General features: G+C 37.8%; 1 protein-coding gene across 1 annotated transcript in view; it reads left to right on the top strand.

Moving 5' to 3' along the window:
* Window positions 1-17,198, top strand: part of LOC126505863 (60S ribosomal protein L27-like) — a 112,192-nt gene that overhangs the window by 67,307 nt on the left and 27,687 nt on the right. The window contains exon 3 of the mRNA XM_050149093.1: window positions 10,191-10,342. Within this exon, the coding sequence (XP_050005050.1) occupies window positions 10,191-10,342 (152 nt within the window). The remainder of the gene's footprint in view (window positions 1-10,190; window positions 10,343-17,198) is intronic.

The raw sequence follows: 17,198 nt of genomic DNA, 5'->3' as shown, positions 1-17,198 counted from the left end.
TTCTTAAAACAGAATTGGGACAGAAGTCCTCCCACAAGATAGCACAAAAACAACAGCAACCCACCCACATGAAATATGGACATATTTAAAAATTACTCTAAATTATCACCATTTTCACACCTCCTAGGTCCCCCATTCAATCTGTTTAGGGATGTGATGGCATCTTAAGATTGTCAAGTGCAACATTGTACTGTCCTCAACTTGCTACACTCACCTAAAAATATTACACAGAGAAAAATCATCTAAAGCGTATCCTTCTCCTTCTGCCTCAGAACAAACTTGGCCATTTTATCTACATGGGTGCAAAGACCTTTGACAAAGAAGTGATCTGTATAAAAAGAAGTTAATATAGCTTCCTTGGGAAGCAATTGTGAGGATGCTATAAGATTGATGTGCTACCTGTCCTTTCCTGATATGTGATCTGGGTGAATGTTATGTGCTACACTTCTCATACACACCCTTTACGCACAACTTAGCATAGGTTAGGAGACACACCATTTTACATACACCCTGCGTAGGGCAGGAGACACAGCTCTTTATATGCACCCTACCATTTAGCAGCAAACACACTCTTTATATGCATCTTACCATTCAATGATTAGCAGACACACCCTTTTACTCACATCATAAGCAGCGACTATCACTTTCTTGCCATCAGTTCACAGGAAAAATATGTTCTGAATCTCCCAAACACTTCACGATTTACTTTTATTCCCAGCAATACTACTTTCAGCTCAGGTGGTGGCCCACTCCTTTAATCCCAGCACTCAGGAGGCCAAGGAAGGTGGATCTTGGTGATTTCCAGCCTGGTCTACAGAAATTTCAAAGCTACGCAGAGAAACCTTGTCTCAAAAAACCAAAACCACCAAAAAAAAAAAAAGAATATTACTTTCTACAGGCTATTTCCACCTATCAGACATGTTTTTTGTTTGTTTTGAATTTTTATTTTTTAAATCTATTGCCCATGATGTTTTAAAAAATAATAATTCATTGGGTGTGGTAGTATATACCTTTAATTCCAGCAAGGCAGGTGGATTTCTTTGAGTTCTAAGACAGTCTTGTCTACATAGTGAGTTCCAGTATAGCCAGGGCTATATACATAGAGAGACCATGTTTAAAGAAAGAAAGGAAGGAAGGAAGGAAGGAAGGAAAGAAAGAAAAAGAAAGAAAGGAAGTAAAAGAAAGAAAGGAAGAAAGGAAGGAAGAAATAAATAAAGAAAGGAAGGAAGAAAGAATAGCACAATTGCTTTTTATTTTCTTTGTCAGGAATCACATCAAAGTTTTGTAAGTTTAGAATTCTGTTTACAGTCCTTGTAGTGTTATAATAAAGAGTGTCACATATTTCTCTTACTTGATGGATATATCCTGTTATTTTCCCCACCCACTCACCACCATTTACCTTCTTTCTTCTGAAACTTCAGGCTGGGTTTTGATTTTTCTTTGAAAAGATTTTTTATTGGCAGATGTAACTTGCGAGTCCATATACTGTGCCACCATTTGCCAAGACACTTTTCTTCAATCCAATATTACATTTATCAAAGTAATGCAGGAAACTAATAAAAATCCAAGTTAAACTACAAGGCATCTGTTGAATAAAATATAATTCTTACCCCACTTGTCCTCATTCCCAAGTTCTAGTCTCCAGCTACCCAGTTTGTCCAGCAAAGAACCACCCTAGAGGTTCTAAAATATTCCCAAGTAGCACCACCAGCTTCCAGCCTATAGTTTTACTTCCAGACCACAACACTAATGGAATATTCATTTTCTTCCTCAATTTTTTTTTGAGACAGGGTTTCTCTGTAGCTATGGGGCCTGTCCTGGAACTAGCCTTATGTGGACCAGGCTGGCCTTGAACTCACAGAGATCCGCCTGCCTCTGCTTCCCAAGTGCTGGGATTAAAAGCATGTGACAACACCACCTGTCCAAAATTTATTCTATTATTATATCAATTTCATTATTTTATAGATATCATCTGATTATCATCTTTTTAATATTTCCAATAAACTTTACATTTTTTCAAATGTTAAAACATAATCTGTAACACAATCATACCAAAAGCCTCCATCTGTCTTCTGGGCTGTGTTACAAAGGTCATACTGGAAATTCTTAATATTTGGTATTTTACTTCTCTCTCTCTCTCTCTCTCTCTCTCTCTCTCTCTCTCTCTCTCTCTCTCTCTCTCTCTCTCTCTCTCTCTCTCTCTGTGTGTCTGTGTGTGTGTTTATTCCCTAGCATGTCTTCCCAAGAGGGCATATAGAAAGGAAATTATTCAGTTTTTGCATGTCTGAAAACATCTTTATTTTACTTCCACATTTCATTCTTTGTATGTAATATTTGATGCCCATCATTGCCCATCATTTGAGCAGAATAGGTGTTGAATATCTCCCACACATTCGGCCTGCATTCTTTTTTGCTTCTACCTCATCAAGTGTCTTTCTTTAATGCAATGCAGAATTTTTCCTTTAACCTGCCTTACAACTACAGGACAAAATGATACTTCAGTCTAGCTGACACATAAATGAAAGAGCTAAGGGGCATATTTTTTTTTGTGGGGGGAGGGGAGCAAGACTTTGAGGTTTTACTGGAATTGGTTGTCCAGGGCACTGAGTGCATCCCAGTACATCAGTACATGGTGACAAGGGTCAAAAGGGAAAGGGTTTTATGCATGGTGGTTGTTACAGCGATTTTTCTCATTGTTGTGACAAAAGTACCTTATGAAAAAAGAGTTTGTTTTCACTCACAGTTTGAGGTCACGCGCTTTATGAGGGTGAAACGTTGTGGCATTGGGAGCAGGAGGGAGCTGGTCAGTTTGGATCTGCACTAAGGAAGCAATGGACACCAGTGCTCTGTATCTCCCTCTTATTCAGTTCAAGACCCCAGCCCTTGCAATGGCTCCATTGATGGTCAGGGTCCTCCTCAAATACCTGCAGTGGTTTGTTTCTCCACTCATTTTACTCAGCTGACACTTCCGCTTATGTGTACTACTGAACTGATAATTCAGGTTAACCATAACAGTGGTTCTGCAGCATGGCTCTGGGCCAAGGTACTGAACTTTGATATTCAGTTTTAAGAACAGCATTCCCAATGACTTAGTGAGCCATTCAGTCATTTAAAAAAAATCATTTTTCTTGGCAAAGGGTTTGTCTTTGTGTCTGCTTTTTCTCTTGCTGGAGTTGTGCCTGGATTGAACTTGTACAGGTCTTGTGCATTTATGTTTGCTGTTGCAGTTCCTGTGAATTCACGCGTGTATCAGCTCTGCTGTGTCCGGAAGACATTGTTTCTTTGCAGTGGATATCTGCTGTGAAAGAGATAACCAATTTTCTCCAATGGGATGACACTGGCTATATAGGACATAGCTAACCAGCACAAAACAGACTTCATGGATTGTGTGTGTGTATGTGTATGTGTGTATGCTTTCTATTTCTTTTGGCTTTATTTTGTCTTATCGTTTTTCCTTCCTTCTTTTTTCTTTTTTTTAATATTTATTTATTATGTATACAATATTCTGTTTGTGTGTTTGCCTGCAGGCCAGCAGAGGGCACCAGACCCCATTACAAATGTTTGTGAGTCACCATGTGGTTGCTGGGAATTGAACTCAGGACCTTTGGAAGAGCAGGCAATGCTCTTAACCTCTGAGCCATCTCTCCAGCCCCTTCCTTCTTTTTTTCTTCCTTCCTTCTCTCCTTCCTTCCTTCCTTCCTTCCCTTTTTTTCTTTTATTTTAAAGAGATAGAACCAACATGAAAATGGGTAGACAGGGGAGTAGGAAGGATCTGGGTGGATCTGGGTGGAGGGGCAAGAATATGATCAAAATATATTATGTGAAAAAAAGCATTCTTCTTGGCCTACCCAACTGGGTGCAAATAGGACCAATAATGGTGGCATGGAATTCTAGAGTGGTCATAAGTTTGTATAAAACAAGAGGCTTGACAGTGTTGCTGATGTCATGTGATCCCCTGCTTGCCAAGGTCTCTGTGTGTCTTTTAGGGTCAGGAACCTTTTCCTGAAACTTGGAGAAATGTGTGACATACCTTATTCTGAATTTCTTTCACTTACAGTATTTTGCACTTCTGGGGGTATTTTCTGAAAATTTGTTTTGTTTAGTTCAGGGAAATATAAAAGCATTGCTTCAAAAATTTCTATATCTGATTTCTCTGGAACTCCAGCTGATAGAAATCTGGACATACTTCCTTAATTTTTTTTACTATGTCTTTTCTATTTTTTATCTGTTGATTGATGCATTTTATTGTTTCCCACATTCTTGAAATATCAATGTTGTCCTTCATTTTGATTCATTTAATCTATGTCATTTTATTTTAATTTTTAGGGGTTCATTTAAACTCCACGACAGTGTCCATTTCAAGAGTCATTATGTTTTTATTTTTTAAAGAAGTTTTAGGTTAAGAGTAAAACTGAGTAGAATATACTGTGATGTCTCATGCACTCTTGGTCCTATAAAGGCAAACTATAAACATTCCCAAAATCATGGTGGAGTTCTTGTAATCAATGAACCTATGTCAATATATAGTTATATATAGTTGGTGTGGGACAATGGTCTGTATCCTATCAATTATATTTGAAATAGATGCTGATTGGCCAGTAGCTAGGCAGGAAGTATAGGTGGGACAACAAGACAGGAAGTAGAGGCAGGTCAATGAGAACAGGAGAATTCTGGGAAGAAGGAAGTCCTAGTCTGCAGTCCTGACTCAGTCACAGAAGAAACAAAACGTGACTGCCTTGCCCAATAAGGTACCAAGCCACGTGGCTAACATAGGCAAGAATAGGCTAATATGAGTTATAAGAGTTAATAAGAAACCTCAGCTAATGGGCCAATCAGTTTATAACTAATGTAGACCTCTCTGTGATTTCTTTGGGACTTAACAATTGTGGGAACTGGGCAGGACAGAAACACTGACAACATATAGTTTTTACTGAAGGTTCAAGTGTACATGATAGGTCACTGGTGTAACTGTACATTCTGTTTATAGTAACATGTACCCATTATTAAAGTCTCACACCGTGTTTTCACAGACATGTCCTTTGTGCTCTATCTACTCAGCGTTCCTTGTCACATTGTCCCTGGAAACCTTTGATAGTTTTAGTTTCTTTGTAGTTTGTTGGCTGATTTCAATGTCTGACTTCTAGGGTTGTTGGTGGAACCCTAGAATAAATAGCTTCCTTTCCTTAGTAATTGATGGAGACTTTAGCTTCCTTCTTTTGCTACACTGCTTTCATTCTTAAATGTATTTTCCACCTCTCAAATGCTTGTTGAAATGATTCTAATCACTGTTACTTTGTTCTATGATGGGTGCCAGACATTTCAATTTCTTGATATTTTAGTGTAATTCAAGGAACATTTAAAAATAATTGGGAGCATGGAGTAGGAGGAGAAGGGAGGTTGGAAAGGGAAGAAGAGGAGGAGTAAGGAGAACTTGAGGGAATGGGATAGTCGAGACAGAGGAAGGACAGAGATGAGAGCAAAGAAAGAGATATCTTGATTGAGGGAGCCATTATGGGGATAGCAAGAAACTTGGCTCTAAAGAAATTCCCAGGAATTCACAAGAATGACCACAGCTAAGACCCTAAGCAATACAGAAGAGGGGGCCCAAACTGGCCTTGTCCTGTAGTCATACTGATGAATATCTTATATATCACTATAGAACTTTCATCTAGTAACTGATGGAAATAGAGGCAGAGACCCACATAGGAGCACTGGGCTGAGCTCCCAAACTCAAGTTGAAGAGTGGGAGAAATGAGAATTTGAGCAAAGAGGTCAAGACCATGTGGGTACACCCACTGAAACAGTCTACCTGAGCTAATGGGAGCTCACCAATTCCATCCAGATTGGAACGGAACAAGCATAGGGCCAAACTAGTCCTTCTGAATGTGGCTGACAGTTGCATGGCTGGGCCAGACTGGGGGGCCACAGGTAGTGGCACTAGGATTTATCCCTACTGCTTGTACTGGCTTTTTTGGAACTTACTCTTTGGATGGACACCTTCCTCAGCCTAGATATCGTCGGGAGGGCCTTGGACCTTCCCCAATGTATTGTGCCTTACCCTTTCTGTGGAGAGGATGAGGAGTGGAATGGGGGTAAGTGGAAGGAATGGGAGGGGGACAAGAGTGGGAACTTGGATTGGTATGTATAATGAAGAAAGATAGTTTGTTTTCTCTTTAAAATAAATAAATAATTAATTAATAAAATATTATTTTTTCTGTAAAAAAACGAAAAAATGTGGTAAGCTTATGCATAACAAACAAACAATTTCAATTAATTTTTCCAAATAATATCTGACCTTTTGATGAGGAATTTTGATAACAGATACTGACTTAATATAATTAATTGACTCTCACTATGAAGGAGTATTGTTTGTTTAGTATATGGACAACAAGACACAGATGCTAGTAGGTTTCCAGAACCAAATAAACTTAGGTGACAGAAAAAAATTTAAATCAAGATCAATCTTAATTCTGAGGGGCAGGCTATAACTATTAACACATTGTTTAGTATATCAAATACTTGATATGCCTCATTTCTTATTGATTGTAATTATTAGTCATGTGAACTCACAAGTATATATGTGCATTCCTATACATTTGTAGAAACAAAAAGATTTTGTTTCTACAATGAATAAAACACTATAATGATACTATATACTTCAACAAACACAATTTATGCCTCACTGTAGTAGGTAGCATTCATAGCAACTTTCCGTTGATTCATTGATTTATTGTGTAAGCACAACACCCACCACCAATATCTATACCCTAATCCTTAGAAACTTAGAATATGAGACTATATGACATGGATTTTTTTTGTTTTGTTTTTTTAAGACAGGGTTTCTCTGTGTCTTTGAAGCCTGTCCTGGAACTAGCTCTCGTAGACCAGGCTGGCCTAGAACTCACAGAGATCTGCCTGCCTCTGCCTCCCGAGTGCTGAGATTAAAGACATGTGCCACCACTGCCCAGCTGGATGTTATGTTTATACATACAATTAACCTTCATAATATGCTGATTTTATGTATCTGAGTCACAAGAAACCTAAAAAATTAAATGGGGACAAACAGAAAAAAAATCAGTACAGAATCTTAGCAGGATTATAGCTTTGAGAACGGAGAAATTGGGCCATTAGGTGAGAAAACTTGTGGTCACTGAAACTGGAAAAAGAAATGAAAAGGACGAGAGAGAGAGAGAGAGAGAGAGAGAGAGAGAGAGAGAGAGAGAGACTTGCCCACAGTAAGCTTAGCATTATGAGACTCAGTTCAGATTTCTGACTCATAGGACTATAGGATAATATTATTAATTTCTTTTAAAGGTAACTTTGTAATAATATGTGATATTAGCCATAGGAGACGAACACACTGATAAAATTAAAGGTTTTGAGGTAGTTTGAATGAGAGTGGCTGCTACAGACTCACATATTTGAATCGTGGTCCCCAGCTGGTATAAGTGCTTGGGAAGGACTGGGAATGCTGGCCTCATTAGAGGAGGTGCGTCAATGAGATAGACTTGAGGTCTCAAAAGACTCTTGCTATTCCTAATGTGTTCTCTGTTTTTTGCTTGTGGATCAAAATGGGAGCTGTTCCTGCAGTGATACCTTCATTCTACCATCACGGACTCATGAAACTCTCTGAAATCATGAGTCAAACTAAACATTTTATTTTATAAGTTGCCTTGATCATGGTGTTTTGTCATAGCAATAGAAAAGTAACTATGACAGTTTCTCTCTCTTTCTCTCTCTCTCTCTCTCTCTCTCTCTCTCTCTCTCTCTCTCTCTGTGTGTGTGTGTGTACAGGCATGCACTTGTGTGTGTGTAGCCTGTCACAACAGAAAGGCATTAAGTGCTTAATGGAAATGTGACGGAAGAGGGTTGTGATGTGGTTAACTAGTAACCCTGGGGAAAAGAAGAAGAAACTCCAACTGCAAAGATGCTCTCAGAATTAGGGTAGAAAAGGCTCCATTTCATCTTCAACCCAGACAACAGAAAATTTTATTGCCTATACTTATGCTGCTGTATGTGGAGCATATATTCTGTCACAGGTTATCTGTGGGAGGAAAATCTGAGGTACCCTGAAAATGAGAAGAAACTACTTCTCATGGAATATGAGAGTTGTGAAAAATGATGTTCTAGTAAGAAAATGTATAAAATAACAAAGCAAAACTCAGTGCTATAATTGTTACTATATTTTATGTATTTCAGTGTTTTACCTACATGTATGCCTTTGTACCACTTATGTGCCACAGAGTTCCAAAGAAGGCAACTGAAGCCTTGGAACTGGAGTTACAGACCGCTGTGATCTGTTATGTGGGTTCTGGGAATTAAATCCCAGAACTATGCAAGAACAGCTAATTCTCATATATGCTGAATCATCTCTCCAGCCCTGAGAACTCAGTGTTTTCAGAGACATCTTTACAGGGTATAGGTCACTGTCTCAACTTACCCATCAATTCTTCTTTGCCAATTGTTCAGGTTGTTCTAAAGACTTTGTTCTTGGACATCTATAAATCCACTGGATTAAACATTCACTGGTAAGTTAATAAATGCCCTCTCTAAAGAGTTGTAGGTGATAGAAGTAAGAAATTCTCAACAAGCCTAGGAATGATGAATATTAGGGATTTATGTTCAGCTATGCCTCTAACCGTCATGGGCAGATGACATGATACCTATCACATAATGTCTTAGGCTTACTATTAATGAAATGAAGCACCATGACCAAAGCAACCTGGGGAAGAAAGGGTTTATTTTAGCTTACTCTTCCACATTATAGTTCATTAGCAAAGGAAGCCAGGACAGGAATTCAAGCAGGGCAGGGTCCTGGATGCTGATGCAGAAGCCATGGAGGAGTGCTGTTTACTAGTTTTCTTACAGATTCTGAGATTTAGTTTATTGCCACCATGGCAGGAAGAGTGGCAGGATGCAGACTAACATGATACTGGAGAAGTAGCTGATAATTTTACGTCTCGATCTACAGGCAGCAGGAAGGGAGAGAAAATTCACTGGGCCTGGCTTGGGCTTTGGAAACTTCAAAGCCCAACCACCAGTGACACACTTCCTCCAACAAGGCCACGCCTACTCCAACAAGGCCACACCTACTTATCCTTTTCAAATAGTGCCTCTCTCTAATGACCAAGTACTTGAACATTTGAGCTCATGGGAGCCATTCTCATTCAAACCACCATTCACAGGAACCTGTCTGGAATTTCACCAGTGAGTCCTAGATGAACCTGAATGGCCCAAATATGAACAAATAAACAAAGTACAGATCAATCACAGTGGTTAATAGTTATTAATTTCCTGAAAAAGAGAGGAGGAGTCAATGTAAAAAAATTGCTTATTTAAATTTTGCAAATTTAAAAATTGAGGTTAACTTTCCAAGAATGCAGATGAGTCTATATACATAGACTTAAATCTATTTGAGTCAATATGTAGGTATTCAGAGAAGACAATATAAGACATTCTATGTTATAAGATTTATTGAATTATGAATATGTCTTTTTTCCTATTAAGAAGAGCAATCTTAAGCCCCAGCAGGCACACTTGAAAATATGTAACTTGCAGGTTCACAGTATGTGGCTGAAGATGCAGGTCAAGGGATTGGTTGTATGGTCTTCTTTCCCCGAAGGAAGAACAGTTGGGGAATATCGTCTTCAGGCATTAAGAACTATAGTTAATGTACTCGCAGTCTGGGATTATGTAAATTCCCAGCAGGCTGAGATAACTGTGGCAGATGTAGTGGCTCAGAAATGAGCAACGTAAAAATAAGTCAAAAAGCAAACATTTGGACATTTCTCTATTCTTAACTTTTACTTGAAGACCATAGTCAATTATACTTTGAGATATGCCAGAATGCAAATGAAAAACTGTTCCTTTTTATGTTATATTTTTTGATACATTCAGAATTAAAAAAAATGAACAAAACTATAGCTCTAGGTTGAGCTAGTCCTGTTCTAACATCCACCTACTTTGAACTTGACAAGACATTTGGTTTCATATCTTCATCTGTCAAATGTGGATGGTGCCTTGTTTAAGTATAGTTAACAAGGAGACTTTAAAGTCTTTTTCATTATGAACTTTGAGTAAATGTTCTCCCCATTCCTTATTATTAAATCCTGATCTTCCTCAGAGGAGAATACATAGTTATTTTGCTGTAATTAAGCTCAACTCTTTTTTGCCAATTTTTTGATGTCTAGTTGGTGTACTAGTGACTAGTGATAACCACAAAAAACCATTCCAGGGCTGGGGCTCAGTGACTGAGGTACCTGTTGCTAGAAGATCTGGCTTTGACTCTCTGGAACCCATTGAAAATATAAGTGTGACTGTAAATCTTGAACTGTGGATACAGGTAAGAAACAAATGGATTTATCCTGGAAGCATGACGGACAATTCTGTAGGCTAGTTAGCCCACTGGTGAGCTCCAGGTCTAGTGAGAAACCTGTCTCAAATGAAAAGGTGATGAGCAATAGAAGAAGACCGAGAATATTAAGCTTTGGTCTTTAGACACACACACACACACACACACACACACACATGTCCATGTGCTCTTATAACACATGTACACATATATGCTACTTGGATACACATATATTTTAAAGGAAGAGAGGAACTTGAATCATGTCTTTGTGGGGCTCCAAGGTTAGTGAAAATAGAGTTAATAAATTTGTGCAATTCCTTGAATTTTGTAGTGTATCTTTACACAGTACAAAAGGAGCCCAGATAATGAGCTGTGCACTTGTCCCAGAGAAACAAAGGGACAAAAAAGGGATCAGACAGAGTAAGTAATGTTTGCCTCTGCCTTGAAACTCAAGTATGATTCACTATTAATGCTGAGAGCAGAAACTGGGTGGAAAAAGTACATTGGGAACTATAGTGCATGTGCCTTGCTGATCAACAGACTGAACAGTGTGGTCAGAGAGCTGCTGTGCATCTGAGAAGTCACCCCACTGACTCTTCCCTGCAGCATTTTGTTCCTGACACTTTTAATGTTTTCATGATTGCTGCATAAGTGACTTGACTACTCATTTTGATAAATGTTAGTCGAGCAAGGCCAAGCAATTCAGAGGTCAACATTCAGTGGCTCAACCATAAAGCATTAGTCTCAAAGCAAAAAGAAAAAGTAATGAAAAAAATAGAAAACCTCCAAGTAGGAAAAGAGTTCTTATAGACCATAGGTACTAATTTTAGACTGAATTTTAATTATAGAAATAATTGCCAATGAGCTAGAAATGTTGATCATTGGCTTTTTTTTATCATGTATGAAGATAAAGTCAATCCTAAATCGCATGAAAAAATAAGAAACATTAAATACATGCAAATAAATTCTTAATATTTTAGCACAAAGAGAAAAATGGATAGTTTACATTTTTGCTTAAGTAGTATACAAGTGCCCACACTTTAATTACCGAGTTTTATTTATCATTAAGTTTTCACGCACATATTTTAATTCATGCTTTTTCTTAAAACTATAGTAACATGATAATGAAGCAATTTTAAAAACATAAAAATTCCTGATAGTAAGGCAAACACTATAAGAGAGGTCAAGAAAACAAATGGATGAGTGCTGAACTCAAGATTGAGGAAACTGAGATGTGAACCGGGCAGAGGTTGGCACACAACAGAAAAGCTTTGTCCACAGGGAGACATAAGGTATCTTTGAAAACTGGACTATAAGAAGGACTAACAAGCAAAATTTTTATTATAAGATCTGCATAATAGATACACCTCAGCATTCTCTATGTAACCCATATTGTCAGAGGCACCTTCCTTAAGTCATGTGGATTTTCTGGAGAGCTAGCATCACTTAGGTTATGGTACAAGACATCATTCAATCAGGGCCTTCTACATAAGTATATAAAGGAAAACTATATATGTTCCATATAATATATGCAAATGCATAAGAATATTTCTTAGATAGTTTTTGTATGCTATTATACACCATTATGTAAGTATATAGAGGGACATGCAATATTTGTGGGTGAAGGAGTGGGAAGATTTGGGAGTGCCAACAACTTTTTTTTAAAAAAATTTAAATGTTCTAGAACTGTTTGATTAAAATACAAATAACTTTGTAAAAATAATCAAAACCAGAATTTGCTTTATTGCTATAAGATTTGGTGGTGAAACAATATTCGTTGATTATTGGCCAGCTATTAAAACATAATTTATCCTTGCCTATCAGTTCAGCATTCCAGAGAAAAAGGGAATGATGGTATGAAAGTCAGGGGACTATGGCACAAGATTTTACTCAAACCAGTTTATTTACCATATTTTTCTTCAACAAGTAATCAGAGTAAGCAAAATTCAGTTTATTACAAGTCCTGTTCTGGTTTCGGGTGATACAATCTTAGGAAAGAGTGATTAAGTTTCATTAAATCTCTAATTCAAAGTCCTGCAAATAAAACAGTGGCTGATGTTCTCTTTTCTGCCAAATGTAAAGAAGACTTGCATCGTGTTCCACCAAACATATAACAACATTGATTTAGTGCCCAAAGCAAGTTGGGCTGTGTACAGGGCTCCTTTCCTGTGTTGATGGTATCTTAGTTCAGTGCCTGAGGACTGCATATAAAACATGTTCTCATTGAAGTAAAGTATTCTTTATGTCTAAGATTCACTTAACTTCCCAATCATATGTCTAACAATAAACTCAGATTATTCTCTCTCTCCAAAAATTTTACATCCAAATAAGTGTTGTTCTTTACAAAGAATTCACCTTGGAAAATTAGATGCTAAACATGTACCCTGAGGCTTCAGAATTCTTCCTTTGACATTCATTTGGAATGGGAAAAGTGTTTTTGAGCCCTATCTTGAGAATAAGCCAAATTCATTAGATATGTAAGTCCATTAAATAAGTTAGATACGAAAGTCAATAAATTCCATTCAGGACAGTAAATTTGAAAGTGACCACATAGTTTTGTTTGTGATTGTAGAATAATTACAGCAGCAAAATTCTTCTCTTGGTTACTATTTTAAAAAGTCATTATCCATTGCTTCTATAGATTTTCACAGCCTGTGGCTGAATACCCCCACAGACTGTACTCTCCTGTTTATTTTCTATTTGACTTAATGTTTCAGTTCCTGTTGTGCATAACATGTTCATCTATCTTAATTTGTTAGCAATAATAGGTAGATATTCTGTAAATTTAGTCCAGTAGTATAATCAATCATGTGATTAAAATATTTTTTCTTTGTAGATGATAAATTAAATAGATAATAATGATATATGTATATGTGTGTGCATGTATGTGTGTGTGTATATACAATTTTTTCTCTCACTGTAAAATGTGGTACTGGAGCAATCATCTTTGATCCCCATAGGCCAGTTATTACAGTGAAATTTCTTCTTGTCTATTACTTCAGTGTCCTAGAGAGAAGGGCGAGGATGACATAAAAAAAAAAAGAGGGACACATGATACATTTTTTTACATTCATGAATTTTCCTGAAGTGAGAGTACAAGTTATTTTAAAGCTAAGAAGCTGAGAATAGATTTCTGAGGATCACAGCAATGATAGTGGTTAGTGGTTGGGCAGCTGTAGGAATGCAGGTTATTTGATAGAGATTAGCTAAATCATTTCATGTGGATCCTTCAGATCTTTGTCAAATGCCCTTATTTTATTTGGCGTAGGGCCTAAAGACTTGATTTCCTGATATAAATGAAAGAGTGGGCTATAAGTTTCAGGAATTGAGGCTTAATATCCCAGCGCTCGCTCTCTCTCTCTCTCTCTCTCTCTCTCTCTCTCTCTCTCTCTCTCCTTTCCTTCCACCATCTATCCCTCATTTAATCTCTATGCTTATTGCTTGTCTAAATTGCTTTCTTGACTAAGGTCTCTCTCCCTTTCCTGGTTCATTCTTTTCCTTTGTTAGTCTCCATATTAAAGCACCCCACCCTCATTTCTTTGTTCTCTATCCCTAATTAATTTATGTAATCAGAAAGCAGTTCTCATAGTTTTAAATCTAAGCTAGCATGGAGTAAGATTTAAAAATGCCAGGAAGCATTTGCCTTTAATGTTTTAGTGGCAGAAGTCTCTCTCAGTAAAATTTCTAGAAATTTAGTATAAGGAGAGATCTTTCATGTCTCTTGGCAGAAGAAACCTATCTATAAAAGCTAAAATGTAATCAGTGAGATTCCCTACCCTTCTGTTAGGAGGGTTTATTGCACTCTCTGGGTTGTGGGTCTTTATTTTCTGACTAGTGGAGTGGGAGGAGAGTCATGCTGAAGGAAGCAAAGCAATCTCAAATTCATTTACACTCTGAGTCTACACCAGAGGCATCAGGAGGCAAGCAAGACACAGAAGACAGAGACAAAGAATTTCTAGGAGAATACTGGGAGTGGGGTTTTGGGATGTGAGATCTGGGGTGTCAGGTAGGCAGATTTGGGCAGAGATGATAAGGCTCTTGTATGAGTCACTACACCATTTTCTTTTCTGCCTCTCCAAGAAACTTCATTTTAGTCATCTTGCTTCTCAAGATGGTGTAGTAAGATTTTTAATTCTATCAACATATGCAGGTAGGTTTTCATGGTGAAGGAAAAAAAATCTAGCTTAGGAGGAAAAGAGACTGAGTGGCAGAAGCTGAATCAGGTGTAGGAGCTGAGAGGCAACTTGAGTTGATGCTTATAAACAACTGAGAAGATTGAGGAGTCACTTAGTAAGTGCTGTTGCTGTCTTCTCTGCTTTAAAATGCCATCAGGATTAACTGGGTCGAATAAAATCTGGTGACTCACTGGCTGGAGAGCAAGCCCCATCCCTCTTCTGTGGTACTAAATTTCCCAGCAGCTCTTTCAAGACGCTGTCTATCATTAACAAATCACTCCCCAATTTGGCTGCCTTATTTACGACCCAGGCAAAGATGAGTGCTAGATGAACTTGTTATGCAGCTTTAATCACCATTCACGGCAACCCTGGAGATATATCAGGAACACTCACCGCCCTTCTGGCACCTCCTTCCCACCCTAATGCCAAGCCTCCATTATCCCGCGGTCCAGAGTGTGACACTAATCCAAATGGCTGTTTATCCCATTGTGGCCTCTATTTTCAATCACAATAAAAAACAGAAGAGGCAGGGTATTAGAGACAAAATGGATAGTGCTAAAGAATTACAGTTTAAATTCTCGTTTATCATTGTAATTGAAAGTAGCTGCTAGCGGGGTGCGTGGTGCATGGTGCCAGTGTTTCCATCAAGGCATGAGTCATCCCCTGGACCTGTATAGTTCATCCTTCTGAAGTTCTAATGAGGACCACTTCATTTTGGTTTTAATCAAATCTAACAAATCATTGCTGAAGTTAGCAATGGTTTTGTTCACAGGTGTCGTTTCTTTGGCATGCTTCAGATTCACCTTCTTTGTGTGCACTTTCAGACTTCAGTTATTAAAGCAAAAACAAAATGATATTGTATTATTTTCTTTCAACATTCAAATGCCAAATATTCCTGCTATTTTTTTATTACTCAAAAATGCTACCTGTCAGGGAGTGGCAGAGATGACTCAGTTGCTAAAATTCTTGCTTGTGTATGCGGGAGAACCTAAACTTTGTCCCCCATAACCCATGTAAAAGCTGAGTGGGGCACACACTAGTAATCCAAGCATAGGCAGAAACAGCCTGATGCCTAGAGCTTTCTGAACATGCATCTTAGTCTACTAACCATGCCCTAGGTTTGGTGAGTCTGCCTAAAAATATAAAGTGGGAAGGGATGGAGGTAGACTTGATATTGACCGCTGACCACTATTTTACATGTGTGCACATTCTTGTACATCTGCCCACACATGTGCATGTATGCATATGCACATATACATATACAAATAAAATGCTACCTATTATCAGCAGATTTTTTCAAAGATTATTGTATTTAGTAGGTATACTGGGAAGACATGTTAGTCCATCTAGATTCTGTTCTTTCTTAATCTTTCTCCCGCTAGTTGTAACACACTTGTAGATTGTTCAGCAGAGGTTTTTTATTTATTCCTCTTTTCACTAAAAAGCATTAAAGAAGAAAGAAAAGAATTTTAACTTTTACAAACAAATCTATTTCTATTTTGCAAAACACTTGCATTTCTTGAAATCTTTCAGGTTTCAAATCTTGCTCCTATCTAGCAATCAAAGACTTTCTACCTTCCCTTTGCTGTCCCCCAGTACCTCATGGATAATGGCATTGTACTTAGTCTTTGACAGATATTTCACTGTATTGAATATCATTTTCACCAAAATTGGAAAAAACAAGATTCCATTTAGGTCACATGTGATTCTTTGGAATGTTGTGTATGGAGAAAAAAAAAGAGTCTCCGGTTTTAGTTCCAAGCCATTTGTTACATATCAAATGTTATTTTTCCTCATAGGTTATATGAAATGCAGATATGTTTGTCTTGTGTTTTTGAGTCCTAGCTATGGGTATCAAACACACTGCTCTGTAGTCAAAAAATAGCTCCCCTACCCCAACCTCTTCTCTCTTTCTCTTCCTCTCCTCTGACCTCTCTGTGGGAGTTCTTAAAGGTATTTATCAGGGAAGACATTTACCGAAATAAAAAAATAAAAACCTGATGAGCAATGAGTTTAAATATTTTATGTAGTTAAGTAATTAGTTGACTATAGAATCTGACTCTAGGACATTTTAGTTCCTAGTTATTGCATTTATGGGTGTATTTAAATAATGCCTTATGTAACCATTATTGGAGTTAGTCTTGTTCACATCTGAGCAATAGGCTCTTCTGGATGGACTTACTCTTTAGACAGCAGAGGCTGACAGTCAGAAGCCCTAGAAGGGGGTGTGCAATCTCCTCTGTTGCACTTACTCTTTAGACAGCAGAGCTTGACAGTCAGAAGCCCTAGGAGAGGGCGTGATATCTCCTCTTCTGCATCTTCTGCATCAGCACATCACAATATGTGCTAAAGAAAACCAATCAGTAAAACTCTGGTCCTTCTTGCTGTAACAAAATTTCCTTTATTTTTATCAAGATGATAGATAGGTGGGTAATGATCATATAACTCCCAGACTATCAATACAGGAAACAGGAGAAAACCGAGTGCCTGGGATGTTGAGTTGAATCATATAGAGAAGATGGGAGTGAGTGCCCTGAGAACAGATAACCCTAAAGATTTTAGTGAAAGTCTCAGTGATTGGCTAACTTTCCTTGTGATCTTTCACATCTTCTGGGTTGTGGGAAGATGCTGAAACGGGTGAACATTAGGAAGTAATGAAATTAGAGAAGGTA

This window comes from Alexandromys fortis, unplaced genomic scaffold, assembly GCF_014885135.2.
Source record: "Alexandromys fortis isolate MF-2015 unplaced genomic scaffold, M_Fortis_MF-2015_v1.1 scaffold_4, whole genome shotgun sequence".
NCBI classification, from domain to species: Eukaryota; Metazoa; Chordata; class Mammalia; order Rodentia; family Cricetidae; genus Alexandromys; species Alexandromys fortis.
Note: the sequence above shows the minus strand (reverse complement) of the source record. Positions and strands in the feature narration are given on the sequence as shown.